Below are 27,239 nucleotides of genomic sequence, written 5' to 3' on the forward strand. Positions count from 1 at the left end.
TGGCGAGTTATTATTTGAGTGTAAGTGCGGTTGATGTGTATTTAATAACAAAATTTGCCGAATTTAGTAGAAAGGTTATTATGATTATGAATAATTGACAAAAACGATCTTAAGAATTTTATGATGTGAAGATTACAGCTTTTGCTTTGAGTATTGTAATTCTCATTTTAAAGTTAAGTGTTTGTGCTTTGCAGGAAATAGTGCATGTTTTATATGGTACATTCGCGTAAAATTGTCGTTTGTGCGTGTGTAAATAGTTATACATTAAATGAGACCAGTTGGCTATGATGTTGTCATAGCCTAGAGCAATAATTACAAGCTTTGTGATGTTGTCATAGTTCACAACCGTATTATGTTCGGGTGTGTGAATTTGTATACTTCTATCATTAGCAAAAAAAAAAAAACGGGTGGTGCCTTGTACAGTCGAAAATTAAATTGGGTATATTTTTTGAATTATTAAACAAGTGTTTTGTTTTATAGGCTACTATTTAGAATAGCATCCCCCGATGTCGGGGTTAAAATGGGTATGTACGGATTGAGGATGTCTTCCAGATCAAGAAAAAATATATATATAGTTGCCGCTGACTTATGGTTTTTGAGATAGTTGCATTTAAAGTTTAAAAATTCAACTATTTAAAACGAGTGTTTCCCCGATTTATAATACATTGTACAATTTTATTTTATACTTTTATATCCAAACACTACACTAATTAATTTCTCATCATTTATTTTATATTAAATAGTGCAAAAATAACTTTAATTAAATATCAAACTTTAGTTAAAATCCATTTATTCATAAAAAAAGAAAGTGGTTGTAAAAGGAATTACTGTTACCATATTTTGTAATGGAGTAAAAATATGAAAAAAGAAAGATTATGACGTCATAACTAAGTTCATTAAATGTGTGATGAGTAATGTAAAATCTTACAGAATTCTCATTATCTTGATATATCCCGGTGTTGGATCGGGCAAAAAGGAGTTCAACGCAAACAAACTGAGCACGCCCAGGTGTTGGGCCGACCAAGGGTTTTTTTTTAAGCACGGCCGAAGGCCTCCAAACTGAAAGAGGGGTTCAACGCAAAATAAGTGAGCACGCCCAGGGTCGCAGAAAGGAATTCTACGCAAAAAACTATTGTGTTACATATTTCCTGTCATTGGGGTATTATTTGTTTTCTTTATTTCTTTTGGTTCATCTGTAAAATATACACGAAAGGTTATGGTGATTATTAGTTAGAAAGCAACCCTTTTGTTATTGTGTGAACAAATGTGATGGAAAAAAGTTGTTTTTGCACTATTTAATATAAATAAATACAAATTAATGAAGTGTTAGTGGAGAAACACGCATTTTAAATAGTTGTTTTTTGAACATTAAATGCAAATATCTCACAAACTATAAGTCAATGGCATACATATTTATATACAGTTGCGAGCCTTGAAATAGTAATGGTTATTGACAAAAATAGTTTCGCTTTAAATTTTGTTTCTTTTATGGTATTGAAGTTGATTATTATTCTAGTTATATTCTCTGTAGGGTAACGGTCCTGTTATACACAACAATAAGTGCGAAACACTTACCGTTACTTTTGTACAGCTAATTATATTGTGATATCTGTTTTTATATATTGAAATGGTAGTGAACGGTGAGCTGATTGGACACAGATTATTACTATATTTACTAAAAGATATTTAATTTTAACATTGAAAAAGTAAGTTTCTTGTTATTTTATTTATTATCCAATGAAAAAAGCTAAAAAGTATGACTGTAATTTTATATGCCGCGGGAAGCACTGCAGTGAAGAGAAACGAAAATGGATTCAATCTCTGTTGTTGTTGTTGTAACGGCAGAAACTCTACCGGGTCCGTTCCGGTTTTCRTAGACCCGATTGTCGTGGGAACGGATGGATGTATACTCTGAATAAGAAAACATAAAAAACGTATACGCATGGATTCAATCTCTCATAAACAGTGGTAAAACATACAAAGAAGTAGAAAGTCTGGTAGGGTGTTCAGCCACAATGATTCGCAACGCAATTATTTATAAAAAACAGATGAGAAAAGGGGCGCAAGGCGGATTCTTTCTGAGAATTCTTTACGTAAAGTTGTAAGATGTGTTAAGACTCGCACTGCGGTGCTCATACAGTAAGAAGACTTTTACATGAACATAATTTATATGCCCACAATCCTCGAAAAGTAACGCTACTAAAAAAAAAAAAATCATGTAGCACGACGTCTGAAATTCGCCAAAGAACACTTACCTTGGCCGATTGAGAAGTGGCGCAATTATTGTGGACTGACGAGTCGAAAGTGCTTTTATACGGCGGTAAAGGGTCCCGTCAGTATGTAAGACGCCCTCCTAATACAGAGTACGACCCCAGGTTTACCACAAAAACTGTGAAGGATGGCGGTTCGAGTATCATGGTTTGGGGCTGTTCTTCTTATAGAGTCGTAGGCCCAATTTACAAAATTACTGACATTATCGACCGATACGCATACGTGAATATATTGTAGAATATTATGATGCCATTTGCTGAAGAGGACATTCCGCTGAAATGGATATTTCAGCAGGATAATGACCCGAAACTTACCAGTAGGGGGGCAAAGGAGTGGTTTCGGGTCAATAGAATTGAGGTCATGGATTGGTCAGCTCAATCCCCTGACCTCAATCCCATTGAAAACCTTTTGCTGACGTTAAGAAAGCCGTATGGAACGACACACCCAAAAAAAAAACAGTGAGTTGTGGACTGTAGTGCAGCAAGCATAGAAGAACATACCAGATGCCAGAGTCTCGTAAATTCTATGAAGAGGCGTTGTATTGCTGTTATTAAAAATCATGGCATTGCTACCAAGTATTAATATCTCGTATAGACGGAACTTCCAAAAATCGTTCAGTTAACAAAAAAAAATTTATTACTTTACCACTATTTTACCGCTCCCATCAAATTTCATATATAAACCCAACTTTGTGAATAAATATATCTTACACCCATTCAAGTTAAAATATATTTATTAGTAAACGTAGCCAGGGAAATATGATAAACTTTTCCATTTTAATTGATGTTAAAATTGTTTAGAATTTTTCATAACTCACAGGTATGTAAAACTCTAACACCCACTACTATTTCACTGCTCGCAGCTGTATATTCTCGATCTGGAGGGCTTCCATAATCCGTAAATACTTATTTTATCTCTGAAACCGGGGATGCTATTCTAAATCCCAGCCAAAAAAAAGAAAGATATAGAGATAAGAATGTGGAAAGTGTTATATACCTTTCTGGTCTAATAATGAAAATAGGAATATTTATCAACGAAAATGGTTTTTTAAAATATTCTCCATCAAGATTTATACACTTTTGCATACACCAATTTTCGAAGCACTTTTTCCACTCCGATTGACACACCTCCAAAACATGGTTTTTGAATGCTTCAACAACATCGTCTGGTGACGAAAATCGTTGACCACGCATTATTTTCTTGATGTGTGGGAATAAAAAGAAGTCATTGGGTGCCAAGTCAGGGTTGTACGGCGGATGACCYMTMAATTCGACGTTTTGGCCGGTCAAAAAGGCGCTGGTTTGAGCCGATGTGTGAGAGCTCGCATTGTCATGGTGCACAATGATTCATCTTCTCTTGTTCGTTTTTCGAATTTCTCCGAAGACTTCAAGCAAACAAATGGTGTACTAAAAATAATTGACCGTCCTACGTTGCTCAAGCGGAACAGTCGCCACATGACCAGTTTTGCCGAAGAAACAGGCGACCATTTCCTTTGAAGTGCTTCTTCCAACAACAACTTTCGTTTAATTTGGCTCGTTTTGGAAGACCCACAGGGTCGATTGCTGTTTTGTTTCGGGCTCATAAGCATAGATCCATGATTCGTCACCTGTGACGATCTTATAAACGTCTTTTGAAGCACCGCGATCGTATTTTTTCAGCGTTTCTTTACACCAATCTACATTGCATTTTTTTGAGCGTTTGTCAAATTGTGCGGGATCCAATGAGAGCAAACCTTTTTTACGGCCATGAGTTCATGCAATATACGATCGAGCAATGTATGCTGGTGGGAGAAATGCATAGGCATGCCTCTATCTGAAGGTATGTTACATGACGGTCTTGCATTATGAGTTCACGTACGGCATCGATGTTTTCTGGCACAACGGCTGTTTTTGGATGACCTTCACGGAATTCGTCTTTGAGCGAGCGTCGGTCACGATTGAATTCGTTGTACCAGTTTTTCACAGTGCTATAGGATGGTGCTTCATAGCCATACAAACAATTCACGATTAAATGACAAAACGTTCTGAGTGATGTTATGCTAAAAAAATGTCAAACTTTCCAATGGAAATATGATTAAAAATAAATGTCTGCGTGTAGTGAGTTTACGAGATTAGCAATCCTATTATTTGGCCTGTGGTGTACGTAGTTTCGTTGAGTCTTTGTTGTTTTTAACAGTCTGTTATGCCTGAGCGAGAGGCTAGTATGAGCAAGCTCAAAACTGCTGAGTGCTTCCGATAAATCAATCAGCCCGTTGACTATTTTGTAGAAAAATGGCGCATCAGAAACTTTCCGACGCGTTGTTAAGCTGTTGGGTCTGAAACGGGAGCGGATGTCCTCAGTGGATAGTCCCTGCATCCTTAACGATTGATGGAACAACTATGTCTTGCAAAATTTGTTTTGTATTCTCTCAACTCTGTTGATGAGTGTATCAGTATATGGAGACCACATTACACAGCCATACTCAAGTATTGGCAGTAGAAGTGAGCGGTATAGACAGACCAGAGAATTTGGATTGTTGAAATCCCTTCTTGTTCTGATGATGATTCCTAGCATTTTAAAAGATTGCACAGTTATTTTGTCAGTATGCTTTGTAAATGTGAGTTTATTATCTATTATATTTCCTAGATCCTTGATTTCGGTTAATTCCTGTAGATACTCGTTGTTGAGTTTGTAGTTGGTGACAATGTTGTTATGAGAGCGTGTGAAGGATACGATAGCGCACTTTTTAGCATTGAGGTCAAGATTATTTTTAAGGCACCAGGATGACAGGCAGTTTAGGTTAGAGATAACTGAGCAAGAACCGACTTTTGGAAGAACTTGGCTAATGCTGATTGGATGCATATATTCCTGTAGTTAGTAACTTCAAATCTGGCTCCACTTTTATGTATTGGACCCACATATGACAGTTTCCAGGTACGAGGGAAACAACCTGATTGAAGAGAGTAGTTAAAAATATGTGTGAGAGGCTCAAAAAGTTCGATGGCGCAGTTGTTTTAAGAAAACGGTCCGGCACCTTTATTTGGATTTAATTTGAGTAGCTGCTTGGAACATCATTGTATTGGACCTCTAAGCTGTGTACGTTGGTTGACGATCCATTTGAGTTAGCATCAACGAAAATGTAGTCTTGAAGTAGAGGCGAAAATATTGCTAATATCCGGGCCGGTGTCAGCTATTTGGTCCATCCAAGGACATTCAGGATGGTATATCAATGTTATTTTGTTTTTTATCCTTTATAAACTTCCAAAAAGTGTTGGTGTCGGACTGGACCATGTTCTCAACTTTGTATACGTAGTTACTGTAACATTCCGCACTGCGTATTTTACAGTCCCGCCTTAGAGTACTAAAACGGTTGTAATTGTGTTGGTTTTCCTTTTTCTTGTATTGAGTGTGAGCTGATTTTTGGAGTTTAATCTTGTTTATGAGTTCATAGGAGAACTAGCAGCGATAGGTAACGATAGATTTTTTGTTAACAGGGACACATTGTGATATTCCTTCTTCAAGACTATTGTATAACCAATTGACTTTCCTTTCAATGGGGTTCAGTTCGTACAGTACCGTCCAATTGACTCGATGAGGCTGACGTAATCAGCTTTCTTGTAAAGAGTAAGTGACTGAATTCAAATGTCTTAAGTTGGGTTGAAATTTTAGATTCATGATGTTGGCGGGATGATATTTGTCCTCATGAACGAAAGATAAAGTTTTATCCATGTAAGTCTCAACATTGCTGAAACAGAAGTCCAGAAGTTTGTTGTTTATGTTGTTTACCAGCCAACGGACCAGGATTTTTATCCGGCCAAGGACTGTCAACTCAGTAGAATTCTGCCGTTACAACAACGACAACAACAATAACAGAGTTGTAAGTAGTTTACGATAAGTTTCTAGTGTTGTAAGAGGCGGCATGTATACACATCCCTCAAAAATATGTACTGTACCTTTCATTTTTACACAGACCAATTTCAAATCTTTTTCATCTATGGTAATTAAATCAGCATGGATATGACGTTTGACGGCGATGAAGACGCCACCACCACGCTCTAGGCCAGTGCATATATGATCTCTACCTGATTGACGAGTTTAACTACGACTTAGTGATACAGAGTAGATCATAACCACTAGCCGCTGATACTGTCATAAATTTAGACAGCTTTGTCCGAAGGCTTCTGGTGTTTTGGTAATAAACCTGAAGAGTCTTCAGGTTTCTTTTTCTCACTGATCGAATGAAAATTCTTGTTTACTATCTGCGGTACTCCTCGAATGTATTTGATGGTTTTGCTTGTATCACCAAGAGTATCCAGTGGTTGGTTTAAAATTATAAAATTTGTTATAGATTATTTGGGAAAATTCTTCGAATTACTTCTTCGATAGAAGTTTTTCGAATTTATCAATACTGTCATCTCCGCTAACATCTGACTCCTCGTCAGATTCAATATCAATGCCTCTAACATTAACCTCTAATACACTGCATCCGGTGCATCCGGTGCATCTCAACCGTACATCATGTTAGATCGCCGAAAACAATCTATTTTTTCCAGCGATCTAACCCTGTTTGGATCGGTGAGTGTTAATTTGTGTGTGTCGTCACTGGAGCAACGCCTTGCAGCAGGGTTGCTCCGTATCCTCCTGACTCGTGCTGGCATTGAGTCCAACCCGGGCCCGGTGAATCCTCCTGCTGCGTTTGCGCGAAAAGGCTCCATCGAAACTCCACCTCGGTCAGGTGCAACACATGCAATGGATGGAGCTATCTTAAGACCTGCTCAGGCTGTAAAACTCATAGGGAGTGGACCGCGCGTTACGTGGCCCAATGTTGCCTACGCAATACTGCGACGCTAGCCTCTACGGCTGTGCAATCTGCAGTTCGCGCGCTGCGCCGCCACCCACCTCGAGTGGCCAACAGAGGACCTCCACGGTCCCCCGGAGCTCAACTAGGCAACATAGCCCCCTCTGAGTTGTCAGCAACTCTTGGTTCCTCGCACAGTCTGTTCCGTGTGTCAGACCGTCATACGTTGGAACGTCAAATCAGTCAAGTGCAACTCTTGTGCTGGCTGGTGTCACTTCCCGGCRTGTTSCGGCCTGCGCACCACACGTGAGTGGAGTGAGTCGTACGTTGCCCCATGCTGCAGGTGTCTGCCCCCGCAACACACAACAGAGGCGTCGCCAACCAACACCTCAGTGCGACAACCGCCCTTGCGGTTTCTGCAGCTCTTCTGAGTTGTGCTGGTTGCAACGTTATACGTAAAGATCGCGAGCGAGATAATGGTGGTGATCTAGCCTTCATATTGCACAACACCGTGCAGTATCGTCTAATCGATGAAGACATCGACCGCAGGGATACTACCCTRGAATGTCAGGGTATAGCTATCCGGTCAGGCGATGTCGAGCTCGAAATATTTAATATATACATCCCCCCAGTTACATGTTGCCCTACAGGATATCACCCGAATATAGGTACGTTACTTTGTGGTGAAAACCGTTTGGTGCTAGGCGACACCACGCTCTTTGGCATTCCTGTCTGTCAAATGATCGTAGGGGGATAGAGCTGGCGGAACAGATTGACGATTCGACATCCGACATGCAGGACATTGAGAAAACCACGCTTCCTCCAGGGCTCAAGAGGTGGACCATGAACTATCTGAACAGTCGTCAGTCATCTGTACAACTACCTCTCCGACCTTTCACGGAACCTCCAACTTTCCCCTACCAAATCCACAGCGACCATATTCATGAACTGGACGAAGGAGTATAGACTGGAACTTAATATTGCAGTCGACGGCGTCAAAATTCCGACTGTCAATAACCCTAAGATGTTAGGTGTCACCTTCGACAGTCTATGCTCCTTCTCTCCACATACGACCGCGAYTATCGCCAAAGTACAGAGCCGCAACAAAATCCTCAAGTCGCTAGCCGCCAGCACATGGGGAAAAGACAAAGAAACGTTGTTCGCAACTTAGAAGGCAATCGGCCGGCCGGTCCTTAACTATGCAGCACCTATATGGTCGCCTGGATGCAGTGGCACGCAGATGAGGAAACTACAGACCTGCCAGAATACAACACTCCGGACCACGACGCGATGCCTCTTGATATCTCCCATCGAACACCTACATAGTGAGACGCTTATGCTCCCAATTCAGGAGCATAATGAAATCTTCCTTGCAGTCATATGCTTGGAGTAGAACTTCCTCCTAGGAGCATCAAGAGGTCATTCCTTTTTACTATATTAACTATAATAAAAAATATTTTCCAACATTTTTCAAGCTGTATTGAGTTATGAGCATATTTATATGTGATTTATATTTAATATACACAAGTAGGTAAAACTCTATGATAATATTATACAATTTATATCATATCAGGGTGACTGAAATACTTAAATATTACTTAGTTGTTTATTAAATTTAAATAAGAAAATATCCATATGCATGGAAAGATTATTTATACTCATTTTAATTTGAAATATAATTTATTGATACTTGGTTTTATAAGAACTAAGATTGCTAAATAAGAGAGAGGAAATGTAAACAAAAAGAGAAATTTCAGCGAATAGCTCATATTTGCTTATTATCATATAGCAGCGCTCACTACGAGTGTGAAAAGTAGTTTTTAAAATATGTATAGAAAAGTAATTTTTAAAATATACCTATAAAACCTGCAAAAAGTGTAAATTGTCAATTTTTTTTAATGTTTACAGTTTAATTAAATGGATTTGAAGTGAAAAATGTGCATAAAGTTTGTTAAATGTAGTGAAATAACTTGTTGAAATGTTCAAATTTAAGGAATTTTTGAGGTTTAAAGTCGAATATCTCGAAGCATTTCCGATACCTATAACCCTCTATATTTTTCAATCAGGAGGACTTCCTCTTTTCAACGGTACCTTCAAATCGCGGCGCTAAAAAACTTTAAATTGTGGCAATAAACTTTATTTTACATTATATAATATAAAATAAATGGGTAGAAGCGGATTAGTTAAATGTTGTTATATGTTCAATTTATTATAAATCGGAGAAATGCGCACTTGAAATATTTGAATTTTTGGACTTGAAATGTAAATATCTCAAAAACTATAAGTCAACAGCAAACTCTATAAGTATATATTTTTTTAAATCTTTATCCAGTTTGCAGACAAAAGAATTAAAGTAAAACTTATTAACACCTCCATGGCTAATGAATTTCTAAAAAGCAAAACAGTTTAAAACTTTTGTAATAAATTTCGGGAAGCTCGGGGACAACATTTAACGTACTATAGCCAAAAATTTTTGATTAAATTTAAAATCAAAAGTTTGGACGTATGCAAACGGGGTCACCGCGGCTCCGACCAACGTTTTTTCAATTCATAAATGACATACAATTTTCTGCATAAATTGACCAAATTGGAGTGTTTTATTTCATTACAACATCACGCCCTTAATGTTAGTAGACCCTTTTTGCAAATATTTTAATTATGGAGATCCTTCCCCCGAAGCTCAATATTCCTTTAGAACATTACATTAGAATTTCCGAATTCACCAAATATGTGCTAATAGGCGAGTTTCCCAAGTTTAATAATAAGTTTGCCAACTATTACTAGCTAGCAAAGTTTCTGCTGGAAAAGTGTTTGTTAACCTAAAAAACTAGCTGCATAAAAAACTGAAAGAGCTTCTAGAATCTGTTAGTGAAATTTCTATTAGCAAAAAATATCTACTGGCATAAAAAGAAACAGTTGTTAATGTACATTGGTATACAAGCGATAATTACCGCTGTTGTTTATTTCCATTTTTGAATGGTGAAAATAAAAAAGCTTAATTATTAAGTGTGGAGTGATTGTGGAAAACAGCATTTTGATATATTCTTGATATATATGATTTGTAAGTTATCTGGGCTCTAGGAACAAAAATAAACCATTATTAGCAAAACACACTTCCTCAATTTTATTAAAATAACCCACACATTTGCCGATATATGGGGTATAAAGTCAACTGGAAGTTCGAAAATCTTTTTATTAGGTGTATGGGGGCTAAAGAAATTATTACTCCAATTCAACTAATTTTTTACATACGGACATAATATTAATATAAAAGGCTATCGGTCGAGTAGGTCCTGCGATATGGTTTCTCATCGAAATGTGGACGGTGCCACACCCGTCGTGCAAATTTGATCCCAGCTCTCTTGTATCATCTTAAGTGTAAAATTTAAAGCCTTTCTTATACGTATTTATTGATTTCTCACACTTTAAATAGTTTATTATAACAACAGCGCACCAGTCGTTTCTTCTTTTCGCTATTTGGCGTTCATTCGAGATTTCAAGTGCTGCCAAGTTTTTCTGCACCTGATCTTCCTAACGGGGTGGATGTATTCCTCTACTTCTGCTTCCACCTCTCGGTACTGATTCGAAATATACAATACTGTACCACACTACCATACTAAGCATTATATTAAGAGAGAAAACTGTACCAATTTACAGTTTTGTAAATTCGCACACCGTGAAAATGGGAAAATGAAATGATAACCGCGCCTACTCGCAAGATAACGGTTATGTTCAAAATTACTAAAACTGAAATAGACATATTTAACAACAGCGCGCCAATCTTATCAGAAGGGATGCCAATTAGAGATTACAAACGAAGCCAGGACCTTCTCTGGTGCTTCCAATACTTTCAGAGCTGAAGTGTTCTCTTCAATCCCTACAATCTCATACAGCTTATGGTTCCATCGACTACGGCATTCGCCGTTGCCCATACGCAACAATGCCTCCGCAGCATATAGCAGGACGGGAATAATGACGGAGAGACTAATTAACTTTTCAATTCCTTACTCAGTCCCAAGGAGCACCTGTTGGCAAGAGTGATTCTGCGTTGCTATTGTTGTTGGTTTTGATACTAGTTCCAACATAGACGAGCTTATCTACGATTTTAAAATTATGACTGTCAATAGTGACATATGTGCCAAGTGTATTTCAGTATTCAGTACCTTATAAGCAATTTTAGCTAAGGAGGCTTATCCTATGGTAATTGGCTCAGATTGGACCCCACAATCTTTTTATTAATCGAGCATAAACACACTTAAGTTCCAATGTCGTTGTGGTTTATTGTTTTAATGGTGTCTCAATCCCTGTTGGAGGCATCAAGAGGCATCCCTCTGTGGTCCGAAGGGCAGTATTCTGACAAGTCTGGAGTTTCCTCATCTGCGTACCACTGCATCCAGTCGACCATATTGGTGCGGCGTAATTGACGAGCGACCGGCAGATTGTGTTGTATGTTGCCAACAACAAAGACAAAGCTTTTCCCCTCTCTGTAGCTCTGTAGCTTCACGATAATCGCGGTTGTATGGTAGGTATAGACTATCAAAAGTTATACCTAAAATCTTAGGGTTATTGACAGTCGGAATTTTGACGTCATCTACTGCAATATTAAGTAAAAGTCTATACTCCTTCGTCCAGTTCATAAAAATGGTCGCTGTGGATTTGGTGGTGAAAGAGTGATCTTCCGTGCTGTGAGGAAATGAGAAAGGACGGAGAGCTAGTTGTTTACTATCGAACACATGTCATCGATTCCATTGCCCGACGTCAATATCGTGCAATCATCTGCGTATGAGGTTTTGAAAACCCCCTCTGGTGGCTGTGGGAGTTTCGAGATGTAGAAGTTAAACAGTAAAGGGGAGAGGACATGATCTTGCGGAACAACCTGTTTAAATCTTCTCAGTTTAGACGTTTTACCTCGAGATAGTACGGATAACTGACGACCGCTCAGGTAGTTCATGGTCCACCTCTTAAGCCCTGGATAGAGCGAAGTTTTTTCAATGTCCTGCAGTAGCGTTGTGTGGTTGACTGTGTCGAAAGTTTTCAACAAGTCCATCGCTACGAAAATCGTTCTCTCACAGGGTGGTTTCTGGTTGAGGCCACGAACTATCTGACCGTTTATGACATTAAGTGTTGTGGTGGTGCTGTGCATGTTGGTGGTGGCCTAGCTTGGTAGGATAGCTTACTCTTGTCGGGTCCAGATGCTTTAGCATAAGCATCTTGATTTCATCAGGGCCAATGGATTTAGAAGATTACTATTTGGGGATGACATTCTGAACCTACTGATCGGTGAAAATAAGTGGCGCGCAGTCGTTGGCATTTTGCTCAGCTGTCGGTTAACACATCGCTAGGTTTTGTCTACTGAAGGTTGCAGTGTAAACTGCCGGCTAAAACAGCTCGCGCTTTTCTTCGGGTCCATTGAATTGAACTTCAACTCGGTCGTCATGTCTCTTCGGGTTAGACAAAGCCTTGACAGTAGCCCAAAGCTTACTTACACCGGTGGATAGGTTGTAGAACTTTGTGTAGCGCTCGTTAGCTAAAATTGCTGTTTCGGCTGGGAAATTAGTGCGGAGTTCCGCAATTCTTCCAGCCGGGATGAAGCGAGGAATTGACGTTCGCTAACGTATCCGTCCGTAGGAATGGGGAGAGCGTTGAAGGTGCTCTCGGTAAATTCTGTAGAGCCGACTCAGTTAGCTTTGTTAAAGTTAACGAAGGTGCGGTTGTAAACAGAAACAAAATTGGGAGGTTTCTCGATCGAGATAATTATGGGCATATGGCTGATGCGAGAGTTAGCATGGGTCGTCAGGTTATGCTATGCAGACTACCACTAGCAATGATAATATCGGGCGAACTATTACAGGTGCCCATAAATCTGGTGGTGGTTTCTTCATTCAATGTGCAGAATGTGGAATCGTCAATCTGATAAGCCAGAGTGGGGGCTATGTTGCCTGTTTGGGCTCCTGGGGACCGTGGAGGTCTTCTGTTGGCCACACGGGGTGAATGGCGGCGCGAACTATGTGCAGATTGCACAGCGGTGGCTAGTGTCGCATAATTGCGTAGGCAACATGGAGACATGTAACTCGTGGTCCACTCTCTGTGAGTCTTAGGCCTGAGCAGGTCTTAACACCTTGACATATCAATTAGCGCAACGAAATTTGCTTCCAACTGTTCGCACACAACATGCACTAAACAAACCAAATTTTGATGCTTACGAACTGTAGCAAAACGAATCGAAATGTGAATGCATCTAATAGAACTATTCATTTGCGATTATATGCTTTGCACGGCATCAACTAATTTTATTCTTATTATTTTAGAATCGAAAAATTAATGGTATTTCATATCCATTATACCACGAGTGAGACTCGTACGTCAAGGTGTTAAGATGACTCCATCCATTGCATGTATTACACCTGACCGAGGTGGAGTTTGGATGGAGGCTTTTTGAGCAAACGCAGCAGAAAAATTCCTCCAGGGCCGGGTTGGATTCAATGCCAGCACGACTTAGGAGGATACGAAGTAGCTGCAAGGCATTGCTCCAATGATTAACACAGATTAACATTTACCGATCCAAACGGGGCTAGATCGCCGAAAAAACAGCCCTTGGTCGGATGAAATTGGAACTTAAGTTCCAATCGTCGGGCATGCTTACATCCGACCATATCTGGGAAAGAAACTTTTGCATGCACGTAGTCAGTTCTTTACCGCCGTATTTAAATAGCTCGGCCGGTAATGCCGCTTTGTTGTTCTTCAGACGGGTAATTGTTATTCGAGTCTCATCATAGTCCGAATGGAACATATATTCCATCGTCATCGTTTAGGGAAATAGGGACGCCATCTTCAGTTGTTACACTTTCACTGCCGTTCAGCAGGCTGGAGAAGTTTTTCCTTCATAACTTCAGTATACTCTGAACATTAGCCAAAAGATTACTTCATAGTCACGCATTTCGGCTTCTTTCTTTTTTGTCTGCATATGCGTCCCTCTTCCCTTTTCAACTCTTTGTATCTATCCTACCTCGCTCGTGTTGAGGTCGATCGCAACATTGCGAGGCAGATTGTTTTCTCTCCACTGCGATTCATATCGTATCAATTATTCTGTCGACCTTTCCGGAAACTAATGGTTTCGCTGGAAGCTATACGTAAAAAGCTTGAAATGCGCGTCCCACTGTTCTCTTATACTAAGTTGCTGATGAGAGCAGTAGGGTAAACATAATTGCGATAAATTTTCTGATTTTTGATTTGATTACAAAAAGAATTATATGTTGAACGGACAAAATGTCAGGATTGCTAACATTGTCAATTCTTTTTATTTAGATATCGACTTCTTTTGTGGTACTACTATATTCCAATCATTATCTAAAGCTTACTTATTTTTATTTATTATTCGTCTTGTTTCTTACTTCCAAAATAAAATGTATGCTATAGCCGATTGGCATTTATTCTAATAAACAAACGCTGTAAAATTATACATGCACTCAGCGAAAATAAACCGCACTCAAAATATTTTGTAATTTTGACGTCGAAAATGAAAAATGTCCGCTGAAACTTTAATAACCCATTCAATGTAATTTTAGCATTTTTTACAGTTTATTTTTATAATACAGTAGAATATTGAAAAATGTAACCAAAATGTCCCAAGAGTGTTTTTCTATTGCGAAATATTAAGGGTTTTTGAATTTGAAAAAAAAAAGCTCGGAAATAAACATAATTTGGTTATATAATACGTTCAATTTATTTGAAGGACTCACTTCTACTCGTACCAAAACTGAAACTTATAATTAGTTTGTACTTTTTCACATTATACAAACATACATAAGTACATATTAATTTGTAAGCGCTGGTTTAAAAAAGCGGTCGATACTTGTTTGTTTCTTTTCTTTTGTATAATAGCACCAGATAATTTTCATGAGCATATTAAAAGGATGTGATATCTGATTTTGAACCCTGTGAAGCAACGGGAGATGCGGATTTACCAATTATCAATGATTTCAACTTATTCGAACCATCTGCGCTCGCACACAACGTAAATGTGATTCTATCCCTAGCTATTTTTGGCCAGGTGCCGTCTTTTCGTAAACTTAATCTGATTTGCAATGATTTTTTCTCTTTTGTTGACATTTTTTAACACACTAACTATAAACAACTCACAAGTTCAAACGTCCATGACAAGCAATGTATATACCTCGCGACACCGAAAATGATTTTTTACATAGAAATTCGGGGAATACATAGCAGTTTTTTTTCCTACCAAACAAACGGTTGTGTTTGAAAAAAGATAGATAGGTTCGAAAAAGTTAACTTTCTAGAGCGGTGCGTGAACGCTCAAAATCGGTCAGCTTAACCGAAGGTTTAACTCGTGAGTTAACTTTTGCGCGATTCTACTGTGTTTGCATTAAAACATTCTTCTTCTTTATTGGCGTAGACACCGCATACGCGATTTTAGCCAAGTTAACAACAACCTGCCAGTCGTTTCTTTTTTCTACGTGGTGCCAATTGAATATTCCAAGCGAAGCCAGGTCCTTCCAGCGGAGTGGAGGTCTTCCTCTGCTTCCCCCCCCGGGTACTGCGTCGAATACTTTCAGAGCTGGAGTGTTTTCGTCCATTCGGACAACATGACCTAGCCAGCGTAGCCGCTGTCTTTTAATTCATTGAACTATGTCAATGTAGTCATATATCTCATACAGCTTATCGTTCCATCCAATGCGATATTCGCCGTGGCCAACGCTCAAACTTTTCTCATCGTCCAAGCCTCTGCACCATATAGCAGAACGGGAGTTATGAGTGGCTTATAGAGTTTGGTTTTTGTTCAGAGGAGGACTTTACTTTTCAATTGTCTACTCAGTCCGTAGTAGCACCTGTTGGTAAGAGTTATCCTGCGTTGGATTTCCAGGCTGACATTGTTGGTGGTTTTTGCACTGATTCCGAGATAGACTAAATTATCTACGACTTCAAAGTTATGGCTGTCAATAGTGACGTGAGAGCCAAGTCGCGAGTGCGACGACTGTTTATTTGATGACAGGAGATATTTCGTCTTGGCCTAGTTCACTGCCAGACCCATTTGCGTTGCTTCCTTGTCCAGTCTGGAGAAAGTAGAACTAACAGCACGGTTGTTGAGACCGATGACATCAATATCATCAGCATACGCCAGCGGCTGTACATTTTTATAAAAGATTATACCTGCTCGATTAAGTGCTGCAGCTCGAATTATTTTCTCCAGCAGTAGATTGAAGATGTTGCACGATATTGAGTCGCCGTGTCTGAAACCTTGTTTGGTATCGAACGATCCAATAAGTTGGTTGGCGGTGGGCTTTAATCTTTACACAATACGCTCGATAGAACCTTATAGGCGATGTTTAGGAGGCTTGTCCTACGGTAGTTGGCGCAGATTGTGGGGTCTTCCTTTTTGTGGATTGGGCAGAGCACACTTAAATTCCAATCGTTGGTCATGCTTTCGTCCGACCATATTAAACAAAGAAGCTGATGCATTCTCCTTATCAGTTCATCGCCGCCGTGTGTGAATAGCTCAGTCGGCAATCCATCGGCACCCTCCGCTTTGTTGTTTTGCAGGCGGGTAACTGGCATTCGAACTTCTTCATGGTCGGGCAATGGAACGTCTGCTCCATCGTCATCGATTGGGGAATCAGGTTCGCCTTCTCCTGGCGTTGTACGTTCACTGCCATTCAGCAGGTTGGAGAAGTTTTCCCTCCAAAAGTTAAGTATGCTCTGGGCATCGGTCACTAGATAACCTTTGGGGGATCTACAAGAGTATGCTCCGATCTTGAAACCTTCTGTTAGCCGCCGGATTTTTTCGTAGAATTTTCGAGCATTACCCGTGTCGGTCAGCTTATCAAGCTCTTCATACTTACGTTATTCAGTCTCTTCCTTTTTCTGTCTGCAAATGCGTCTCGCTTCCCTCTTCAACTGTCGGTATCTATACCATCCCGCACGTGTTGTGTACGATCGTAAAGTTGCGAGGTAGGTAGAATATTTTCTCTCCGCTGGGACACGGCACTCCTCGTAGTACCAGCTGTTCTTTTGAATTTTCCGAAAAGCGATGGTTTCGTTTGCAGCTGTACGTAAGGAGCTTGAAAAGCCGTCCCACAGTTCCCTTATACCCAGTGTTGACGAACTCGAATAGAAAGTCGTTCGGCTATCTGTTGTGATTGCAGCTTCTCGACGTCGAACCTTCCTTGGTGCGAATCATGGCTGCAACAAGATAGAGGTCCGAGTCGATGTTAGGACCTCGGAGCGCACGCACATCTAAAACATTGGAGACGTGTCTTCCGTCTATCACAACATGATCGATCTGGTTGGTGGTTTTTCGAACCGGAGACAGCCAGGTGGCTTGACGAATTTTCTTATGCTGGAATCTAGTACTACAGACAACCGTATTTCGGGCTCCGACGAGGTCGATCAGCCTGAACTCCGTCGGGGCGTGTGCGCAGATCAGCGATATGCTGAAGAACTTCGCTTTAGTGCGGATTGTGGCTAGACGTTCATCCATCGGGGTAAATGACAGTACTCGGCGACGAAGTCTCTCTACCACCACGAATCCCACACCAAATTTTCATTCCTTTTTTGTAACAGAAATTTACTTTTATACCTCTATTAATTTTTGGTGCCACCTTTAACGTTTACGACACGTTTAACTCTTTTTGGGATGGATTCATAAAAGGGCTGAAATATTCGGCGATTACTGCTTTCAATCATTATCTTTTGTTTGCCTCAATCCAAGCAGTCTTTTGGGTTCATTCCGCATTTGAACAGTAAGGGTCCTAACGGGTGTTCATTTTAACGTTTATCCTCACGCTTAATGGCCAATCCAATGAAGTAATACCAAAATCTTTTATTTGTCAAAATTAAAGAATTAATTAAAAAATAATGGGAGTGAAAAATCTTCATTGACAAATTTACCAAGCGAACACAAAAGCAAGGTGCAGAAATATCCTAAAAGAAGGCTTGGATCATTTTCGTTTAGGGGCACCAAGCTGGATACAGGGGTGGTTAGTTACAATGTTTTCTATTTCTCCGCGTTCAATGGGCGCTCTAATATTAAAATTGATTCCAATTTGTAACTTCTGGAAGCAAATATTATAAGAACTCCTACAGATAGGGAGAAAATTTATGAAATCTCCGTTTACTTCCCGTAAAACGGTACTTTTAAAAACTACTAAAATCGCAATAAATCAATAACTAAGTACACCAGAGATATTAATTTTTCCCTCGGAGATGTTATTAGAGAGATTTATACGAACCAGTGTGAAACTAGGAAATGTGGGTGGCACCGCCCACTTTTTGGTGAAATCCGAGATCTCGGGACCCGACCGACCGATTTCGACTAAATTTAGTACGTAGCATCGCTTTCATATTCTTATCTCACAGTAATCGGACTAAAACCTCGACTATTTCTCACAATTTAAAATTCCATTTGATTTTTTAACTTTCCAGTATACAAATCAAGAAGCGCTTAATATAATGAGATGAAACTTTGCACGAATAATGCCTTCGGTGTATGCCACCTGAACAAAAATTGTCCAAATCCCATCATAACTTTTCCAGCCCCCATGTACCGAATATTTGGCCCCAGTACCTATGTATAGTTGACTTTTGATCAAAAATATCGGTCAATGTGTGAGATATATAATTAATAATCACGGATAATCTTTCCCAATCAATAGTTTATCAGTATGTCAAAAATGGGTTGAATCAGGACAATACTTTTCTTAGTCCCCATATACTAATATAAAGATTTTCGAACATCCGATGACTTTGTCCCGCATATATCGGCCTATATTTGAGTTATCTCAAAAAAAAAAAAAATGAGAGAGCCTGTTTTACTCATAATCAGGCATGGGCAAAGTCTTAGCAGGTGCTAAAAGAGCGTAAGCTATCGTATACGTACACACACCGATTGTCACTAACACGCACAAGCGAAGAGCGTAAAACGAGCACTTACGATGGAACAAAGCGATGTTAAAATCAGTCTGCAATCAGAAGTTGAACTGAGCAGGTTGATGCGCACGAGTTGTANTTTATTCTTGCTTGAAATGAAAAATAATTATATTTTATATTCAATGGTTTATGCACATATTCTTAAAAATGTGCATATGTATATACATACGTATTCGTGGCATTGCGGCTTGGTGCGACATAGACCTGCTCGTTCGACATCTGCAAGCAGACTGATTATTTTTGGTTGCTGGTACGCTTGGTCCCACAGTAAGCGCACTAACACAATCTCATTTTGTGATGCTTGTTTGATTGTGATGGTGCCCATCCCTGCTCATAATAGTGTATCGTTGTGTCTAAAGTAAATAAATTTGAGCGCAAACAGCTCCCATATAATAAATGAAAGGTTTTTCCAACATCTGGTTGACTTTACTTCATAGGATAGGTTTTTTATATAGCATGTTAATGATATGTCGTATTGGGAAAAATATATAAAATCGGGTCAACACTACCCCCACTTTCATATACTACATATAAGGATTTTCGTTTTTCTAACAAACTTTATGCCGAATATGTCGGCCAGTGTTTGAGAGTTATTTATTATATGTATCTTTTAAATTGGTAAGATTCCGATCTTATGTTAGAGGTTTTACACCTATAGATATTTCCCTGGATTTGATTTTTACACGTTGCAAAAGTAGAAAATGTTCGGTTGCACCCGAACTTAGCCTTGTTGTCCTACGTGAAATTATGTGTTTTGAAAAGGAAGTTGAATTTATATTGTCTTGATCATTTATTTGCGATTTTTCTAAATTTTTTTCAATGTAAGGCATCTTGATAAACAACATATTTTGTTTCTGTTCCGGTGCGTAAATGCACAGAGAAGATGGTTTTCCAACTTGTGAACCATGGCCGTGTGAAAAACATAGCTTTTCCAGATTTATGCCACACACTTCTAGCGACTATCCTTGTGTCCTGTTAATTGTCATCGCAAATGCAATTTCCGCTTCAAACTGAATATGATTGAACTGAAATGTCTAATCGTTGGAACTCAAAGGAATTCGTAGAATCAAGCATTCTGTCCCTTGTATTCGGCAAACTAAGCCTCTCCAAAGCATTTCCACTGAATAATTCACGATCGAGCTCAAACCTCATAATTTTACACTGAATCCAGTTTAAGTCATTAATATCGATATTTTTGGAAGCTAAAATTGCGCGTGCACTCAGCAAACGTAGTTACGATAATTTGGCCAATGGTAAACATTCGTGTTGTGGACAAAAGACAGGTGGAATTGATTTCAAAACACTTGAAGTATCAACCGAAATTTGCCCATTTCAAATTCTTAGCGAATAAAATGTAAAATGTCTCCGGTAATATCATTTTTGTTCGTATCCCATGATCATCGCAAAAAGTTGATCCCAGTGATTATAATGTTTCAGCAATTGTGATTGCTGGCATGGTTCTCAAAAAGTTGCATACACCATACCGTTCACAATACGCAAGTCGTTTTTCGGGTGGATTGTATAAATTAGTCTTAATGTATTAGTTGAGAAAACACCTGGATGTCCATCTACTGCTTGGCCTTGCTTTCTGCAAGGCATTTCCGAACAGAGCAATGTTGTCGCAAATGAATCACTGTTGAAAACGTTCATGAATTGCAAAAGTAAATATAATACAAAACGATTCATTGCAGTTCACGCATCGACCCATTTGATACTTGATGATCTCATCTCGCTCAAGGCCAATAATCGCCATGTTGCTTTCCTTTCTCGAGGTACTTGCAAAAGTATTTTATCGATTTCACCAATCTGCAATACTCAACATTGATATGAGTTTTGAATGTGAATTAGATAATAATGGCAAATATGGTACGACCCATGTGTTGTCAACTTCGAAATTCACTCCTCTGAATTGAATGCAGAACATTCTGCCATTGTCGTCTGGTGAGCGACGTCGATACACTAGATATTCAAAGAAAAAACATGGATGGTGTTTCATGTAGTTATTGTCAGCCATACAAACYAAACTGGGATTGTGGTGTCAGCAAGGTCCATGAAACATATTGAATTTCACCACTTTGTATAATTCTGGATCTATCTCTGGATTAAGAATTTCTGCAGAAATGATTTCATCAGTTTCATCTAGTGTAACCACCATCCACTATCCAAAGAAAAATGTGTGCGTGCGGCAAATCTCTTTCTAACTTTAAATGAAACACACATAAAGTTTTCACTGAATAATTTTCAACAATTTACCTTTTGAATATTCGAAATAAAGAAAGCAAACGACTGAAATTGAACGATTCAAATAATTTACAAATATGTAGTCGCTTTTTGGAAATTTACGCTCGTAAGTCGATTAAAAATGAACATTTTCAGATTTTAATTATCCTCATCAAGGGAATCCTTCAAAGTGGTTCAGGCCATTTTTCATTTCATGCTACCGCTTAATCAGCTTTAGCGAAAAAACAAAAAAAAAATTTATATTGATATTGTATAAGATATACTTTTTAGGCACAATTTTTTTTTTTTTGTTTCAAAGAAAACATGAATTACAAGAGCTATTCGCACAAACGAATGCTTTGAAATTGACGAAATGTAAAGCAAAATGTCTAAAAGCAAAGCCGTATGCCCGTTATGTGGAAATTTGGGCAATACCAAATAACGTTTGCAGTGAATTTTCCAATAAAAATCTGCTGCTGTTGCTTTTTTTTTCGCTGGGTGTATGTATGCTGTTGTACTTGTTTTTAATTTTGTAACATGTCAATTTTGCTGATTTTTAAATGTTATTTTTTATTTTTTCGCAGTTCGGAAATACCATTGCAAGTGACTCAACTGGTATCATTGGAATAAAAAAAAAAATTTTAAATAAAACACCAAATCAGTTTTTGATTTTATCGATAAAATGACAACTGTAACTACAATACCAAATTATAATCGACAGCAAAGGTGATTTAAAAATAACAAAATAAAAATGATAAAACTTACTTAATATTTTAAATTCTAATTTTAGTGCTGACTCTGGTTGGGATAATCCTTTTAGACCTGGTGGGGATTTATCTAGAGAAGCCGATGAAATAGTCAACATGATAAGAGGTATTTTGTAATTTCATTATAATAAATATTAGTCTACAGATGTTTAAAACCTCGAATTATGTATTTAGGACGTTATGTTAGGTGGTGTTGCGAAAGAAAAGGTATTGATACCACCAACATAGATAGAGCTTATATGATTCATTAGCGAGGTCACTAATGTTAACTCCTTAAAAATTTTAATAGAGTTCTGTAACAGATATTTAAGGGGGTATTCTACTCTAGAAATCAAATTTTGTGCAGTTTTTTGAATTTTATTTAAAAAAAAAAACCAAAAATATTTTTTTATCCATTTTTTTATGGTGTTTTATTGATATCTTAAGAATACAGAAAGAAAATTTTATAAATATTAAAAATTAAAATAATTAGAGGAAGAGACAGGTGTAAAAAAATGGCGCATCCTGGTGACATTGATCCTAACTCTCCTGGTGGTCTGAAAAAATAAATCAAAAGAATTTCTTAATCAGTAAGGATACTGTTATAGTCCCTATTTCACGGAACTCGATTTTTTTTTAAATGGTGACTGCCTGAAAATAAAAATCATTTTCTACGCTTTTTTTTTTTTTTGAAATTGCAGAATATTTTTAAAATATTAAAAACAAAGGATTAAGAGTGCAAACTTTAAATATGCTTATCTCGTTAGTAATTCTATTTACTTTCTCTTGTGGCATGTTTCGCACGAAATCCAAATTGATGCATTGATATTATATTATTTTCGTGGAGGAAAGGAGCCATCTTTGATAGCAATACTTTTGAAAAACAGGGTAGAAACTGATTGGTCTGTATGAAGACGGCTGTGTTGTCTTTCCCAGGTTTATCTATCAAGATAATCTGCGACTTTTTCCATGAAATTGGATAGTATCCGAAACTAAGAATTGCAACAATAATTGGTAACTCAATTAGCATTTTTGGGGAAATATTATCATGTCCCGGCGATTTTTTTGGTTTAAGTTCTTTGATGATACCAATAATTTCAGTCTTAAGAGACTCAAGCGACACTTTAGCAGCGTTGGGTAAGATTGACAGCTTAAAGTTGTTCTTTGGCAAATTGGGTTGAAATACCTTTTCTAGGTGATTTGCAAAGCAATTAGCCTTTTCCTCGTCACTTCAAGCCCAATTACCACCCAAGTCTCGTATAGACATGTTGGAGTCAGTTGGTGGATCATGGTCATGGACTTTTGCGAAATTTTTCAGAAACCGAGCGGCTTATAACTTTTGTTTGTGTTGCAAGACAGCAGCTGGATATTATAACTTTGACTTCTCTTACACTTTCGTCAACATCTCTTTCTGTGTTCACATAACTTTATTAGTACAGGAGAGTTATCAGAAGATAGATCAGTACATTTATCAGCTGTTATATGAGATTTATCTATATTTTTGATTACAGCAAAATTAATTAAATCTGGTATTTTCATACGATTACTAGGCCAATATGTCGGCTTACCAGATTCTTTCAAGGTTATTGTGCCTATTTATAACAGTTTGATACAGCTGTCGTCCTTTCGGATTAATAAGACGTGACGTGTTGTAATCTCCACCTGCTAGAAATCTTTGACCTAGTGTTCTAAAAAAAGTCTTTAAATTCGATTTCTGTAATTTTAAAACGAAGTGGACGGTATATAGCCGTAACGTTTAAGTCCCAACCCCGATTTTTTAGTGATAGCATGACATTCTAGAGCATAGTGGTTTAAACGATTTCTAATCAACACTGCCGTGCCACCATGCACTTTTCCATCCAGATGATTTGTAACATATAGTCTAAATCCCGGTATGTTGGTATTATTTATTTTTGTTGTTAGATGAGTTAATGCTGAAATAAGCATTACATATATATTCTGTCCTGGTATACACGTTGACACTCGCGTGCTACGCTGGTAATGTCCTGTTTAACCACTTTTGCCGCGTAAAGATACCGGACCACGGAAAGCTGCGTTAGCGACTGCGATGTTAAAGGTTTAGTTGGTCAGAGGATATTACCAAGTTCACCCTTAACAGACCGCGTTCACAAATCAGGGTACCAAGACTAGCAAGAGGATAAACTCACTGCGTAGTCTGATGCTGAACGTGTGTACGCTGTCACAGTCCGTGCTGACTGACTGATCATTGKCCATCTAACTCCCACTCCCCACCAAGCTTGTGCTGCGTTCTAACACCTTCGCAACATGTTGCGATAGGATGGAATGTGTTGCTGGGAGTGGCGTGGGAGAGCTCTTTTTGAATCTAATTTAAAGTGAATTTTTGACATGAGAAACATAAAAAACACTCGTTAATTTCTTATTGTTTTGATGACGTACTAAGTGCAGATTCCCCTAACAAAATTGATCTTAATCTTGTCGCACCCAGTAGCCATCACAAATTTTAAAGGTTTTGACTTAAATTTTGGACGAATCTATTTGTAACAAATAGTAATTCATAAGAGTTCTCTTACTTTTCATATTTCATCCTTTGGCAAATTTAAAATTATAAAAGCAAACGATTTAGTTAAAGACTGATAAAGAAACGACCAGGGTTATTTTTTTGAAGCGCGGTTGAAGTCCGCCAACGCAGAAAAATATTATGCGCGAAATAATACGTAACTTTATTAAATAATATATGATATATATTCTATACGAAGGAAACAAAATTCCATTTGATCCATTGTCCGTTAATATTATAAACATTAAAATTTTGATTAGTTTGATTCATGAATCTAAACACACAAACTGTGAATGTTAGTTTCTTATATACAATTGTTAATCTTTAAATTCTGTATACTAGAGAGCTGCAACGAGTATGATAAAATTAGAACAAACAGTCGTGCCAAAAACACAATCAAATCAATTATGTTCAGCATAGACAACATTGTTAATCAATTCGAGTAACCGCCAGCGTCAACTGATCTGATGCAACACGAACAATCTGATCTTCGGCAATCATGATCGAGTAAACGGTATGGCTGGTTTCGGCTCCAATCGTATCATGACAGCTCATAGCGTTGCGAGGATTGTTTGAATTGATGTGAAACTTTGGGAAACTATATGTAAATCTTTGGGTAAATCTATAAGTACCACAAACAACAACAATTTTCCTCTAGACTGATTTGAATCATGTGTGACAAAAAATGTAACAGCTTTGAAAATGTGCACATGTTACAAATTTTCGATGCGTAAACAAAGGAAATTCCATCGAGAACGTACATACATACATTTCTTGTATGTATGTACTTGATGGATTTTCCATTATACATGTAGCATATGCATATACATACACAAATGTACATACAAACACTTGGGTATTTTCTGCTAATGCGAACTTTCATAAACAAATCAGGTATAAGCTGATCGCTATTGATTTGAAGCTTTTTTGTTGTTTTTTTTTTTTTGGAAGAGATGTGGGGGGGAAATCTTCTAAAGACACCCTGGCGGTGTTTTCATAAACAAATCAGGTATAAGCTGATCGCTATTGATTTGAAGCTTTTTTTTTTTTTTTTTTTTTTTTTTTTTTGGAAGAGATGTGGGGGGGAAATCTTCTAAAGACACCCTGGCGGGTACTGTCGGATTCGCTTAATACGCCTACCGACTAAAACCCCCCTACACCGGTTGCCAACCATATGGTTATGAACCTGTAATGTATTTTGCGGGAGAAGGAGAAAGATTCAGTTGTGAGCGGAAGTGGCTCTCAAAAGAATCTGACGCTAAAACGCGAAGCTCGAGTTTTCGTTAGGTGGGAGCGGAAGGATTTGTCAGGATACATGGCCTTCTGAAACGGTCGGTTTTCTTGCACCTAAGAGTGGCAAGACAGTTGATGCTGGGGTTTGCGTGGGATGCTACTGCCGCCCGGAGATTTGCAGCGTAGGAAATAGCTGCAGATTGGATGGAAGGATTTGAAGACAAACGGTGCGTTTCGTGTACAGGAACCCATAAACAAAAATTTATTACTGGTTGCAGTTCTCTGGTGTATACATTTTTTAATCGAGTTAAATTCAATATAAAGTACATAATTTTATTTTATTGATATGACTTTTTTTTATTTTGTAGGCGGAAAACCCATAACACCAACAGAAGAGGACATTGTTAGAAATGGCGATTCAAAACATGAAGACGAAAGCAGCAATACTATAATAGAAGATGTTTCTGATCAAATAAAAGTAAGTTTTATATATTGTACATTCAAATTCGATGTTTCTTCCTAATTTATTGCACTTTGTGCTAAAATATTCGTAGTCTTGCTTGATGGATGTCCTATTCCCAAATATAGTTAATGACACTCTCATAAACTTTTTCTTACTTATTTAAAAATGCTTTTTTTAATTCTATTAAAAAAGATGTCGAAAAGAAAGTTATAACTAATATCTAGTAACTATTTTTCAAATATTTACAAAATCGATTCCAATAAATAGTGTTGCTTATAGCGTAGTCTTCATATTACTTTCAAACGTTTTGTACTCAAATAATTTAAAAATATCTAAATATTTCGGGTGCGAGATTTTATCATCTAAAGTCTGCACTTGTTTAACAAAAAGAATTACAGCAATTAGATAATATGTTCAATTGTATAAATAGGCGCACCACCTGCACAATTTTAATGAATCACCTCACATAATATAAACATATATGATAAATTAATAATAATATTATTTCCTTTATCTCTTAGGTTACTCAAAGTCAAGCGGCACAAAATGGAACGAAATCAAGTAGTGTACAAGCTTCTGGGGCTACAAAGCCTCCAATAACTACAGATAGTAATGGAACATCTTCGGCTCAAGTCTCAAAAAAAGTAGTACCTGGTCCATCTTCGGCTAGTCATATCATAATTGACGAAAAGAAAAATGCAAAGAAGGGATGCTGCTCAATACAATAAACACATGCTTTCGGTCTCTTAAAATACTGCACTTGTTGATTAGATATTTAATGTATTTCAGGAAAGCTTAAATTCACTCCGTGAGAGCTATAACGCATTCGAGTATATTTATTTATTTTTTGTTTTTGATAATTGCACATCACAAGTTATACCAGTCTATAATTATAAAAGTATTTATGTACACAATTTTATAAAAATGAACATTTAGCATAAACGAATCGTGTGTAATCGATTGTAGTAATATGATTGTCCGATATTATGTTAAGGTATTTATTTAACACAAATAAATAATAAACGCCTAATCAATACTTATATTTGA

General features: G+C 37.9%; 1 protein-coding gene across 4 annotated transcripts; it reads left to right on the forward strand.

Moving 5' to 3' along the window:
• LOC108970971 lies at positions 1-27,239 on the forward strand. Of its 4 annotated transcripts, none has more exons than XM_018936722.1 (5): positions 1-74; positions 21,796-21,937; positions 22,002-22,084; positions 26,098-26,207; positions 26,714-27,239. In XM_018936722.1, the coding sequence occupies exons 2-5, from the start codon at positions 21,894-21,896 to the stop codon at positions 26,918-26,920; spliced, it is 444 nt and encodes a 147-aa protein (XP_018792267.1). In that variant the 5' UTR covers positions 1-74; positions 21,796-21,893; the 3' UTR covers positions 26,921-27,239. The 4 variants fall into 4 exon arrangements, with proteins under 4 accessions (XP_018792267.1, XP_018792268.1, XP_018792269.1 ...); XM_018936723.1 differs by lacking the exon at positions 1-74 and adding an exon at positions 90-172; XM_018936724.1 differs by lacking the exon at positions 1-74 and adding an exon at positions 233-360.

Source organism: Bactrocera latifrons, unplaced genomic scaffold, assembly GCF_001853355.1.
Source record: "Bactrocera latifrons isolate USDA-ARS-PBARC rearing strain unplaced genomic scaffold, ASM185335v1 scaffold_319, whole genome shotgun sequence".
In the NCBI taxonomy this organism is placed as follows: domain Eukaryota; kingdom Metazoa; phylum Arthropoda; class Insecta; order Diptera; family Tephritidae; genus Bactrocera; species Bactrocera latifrons.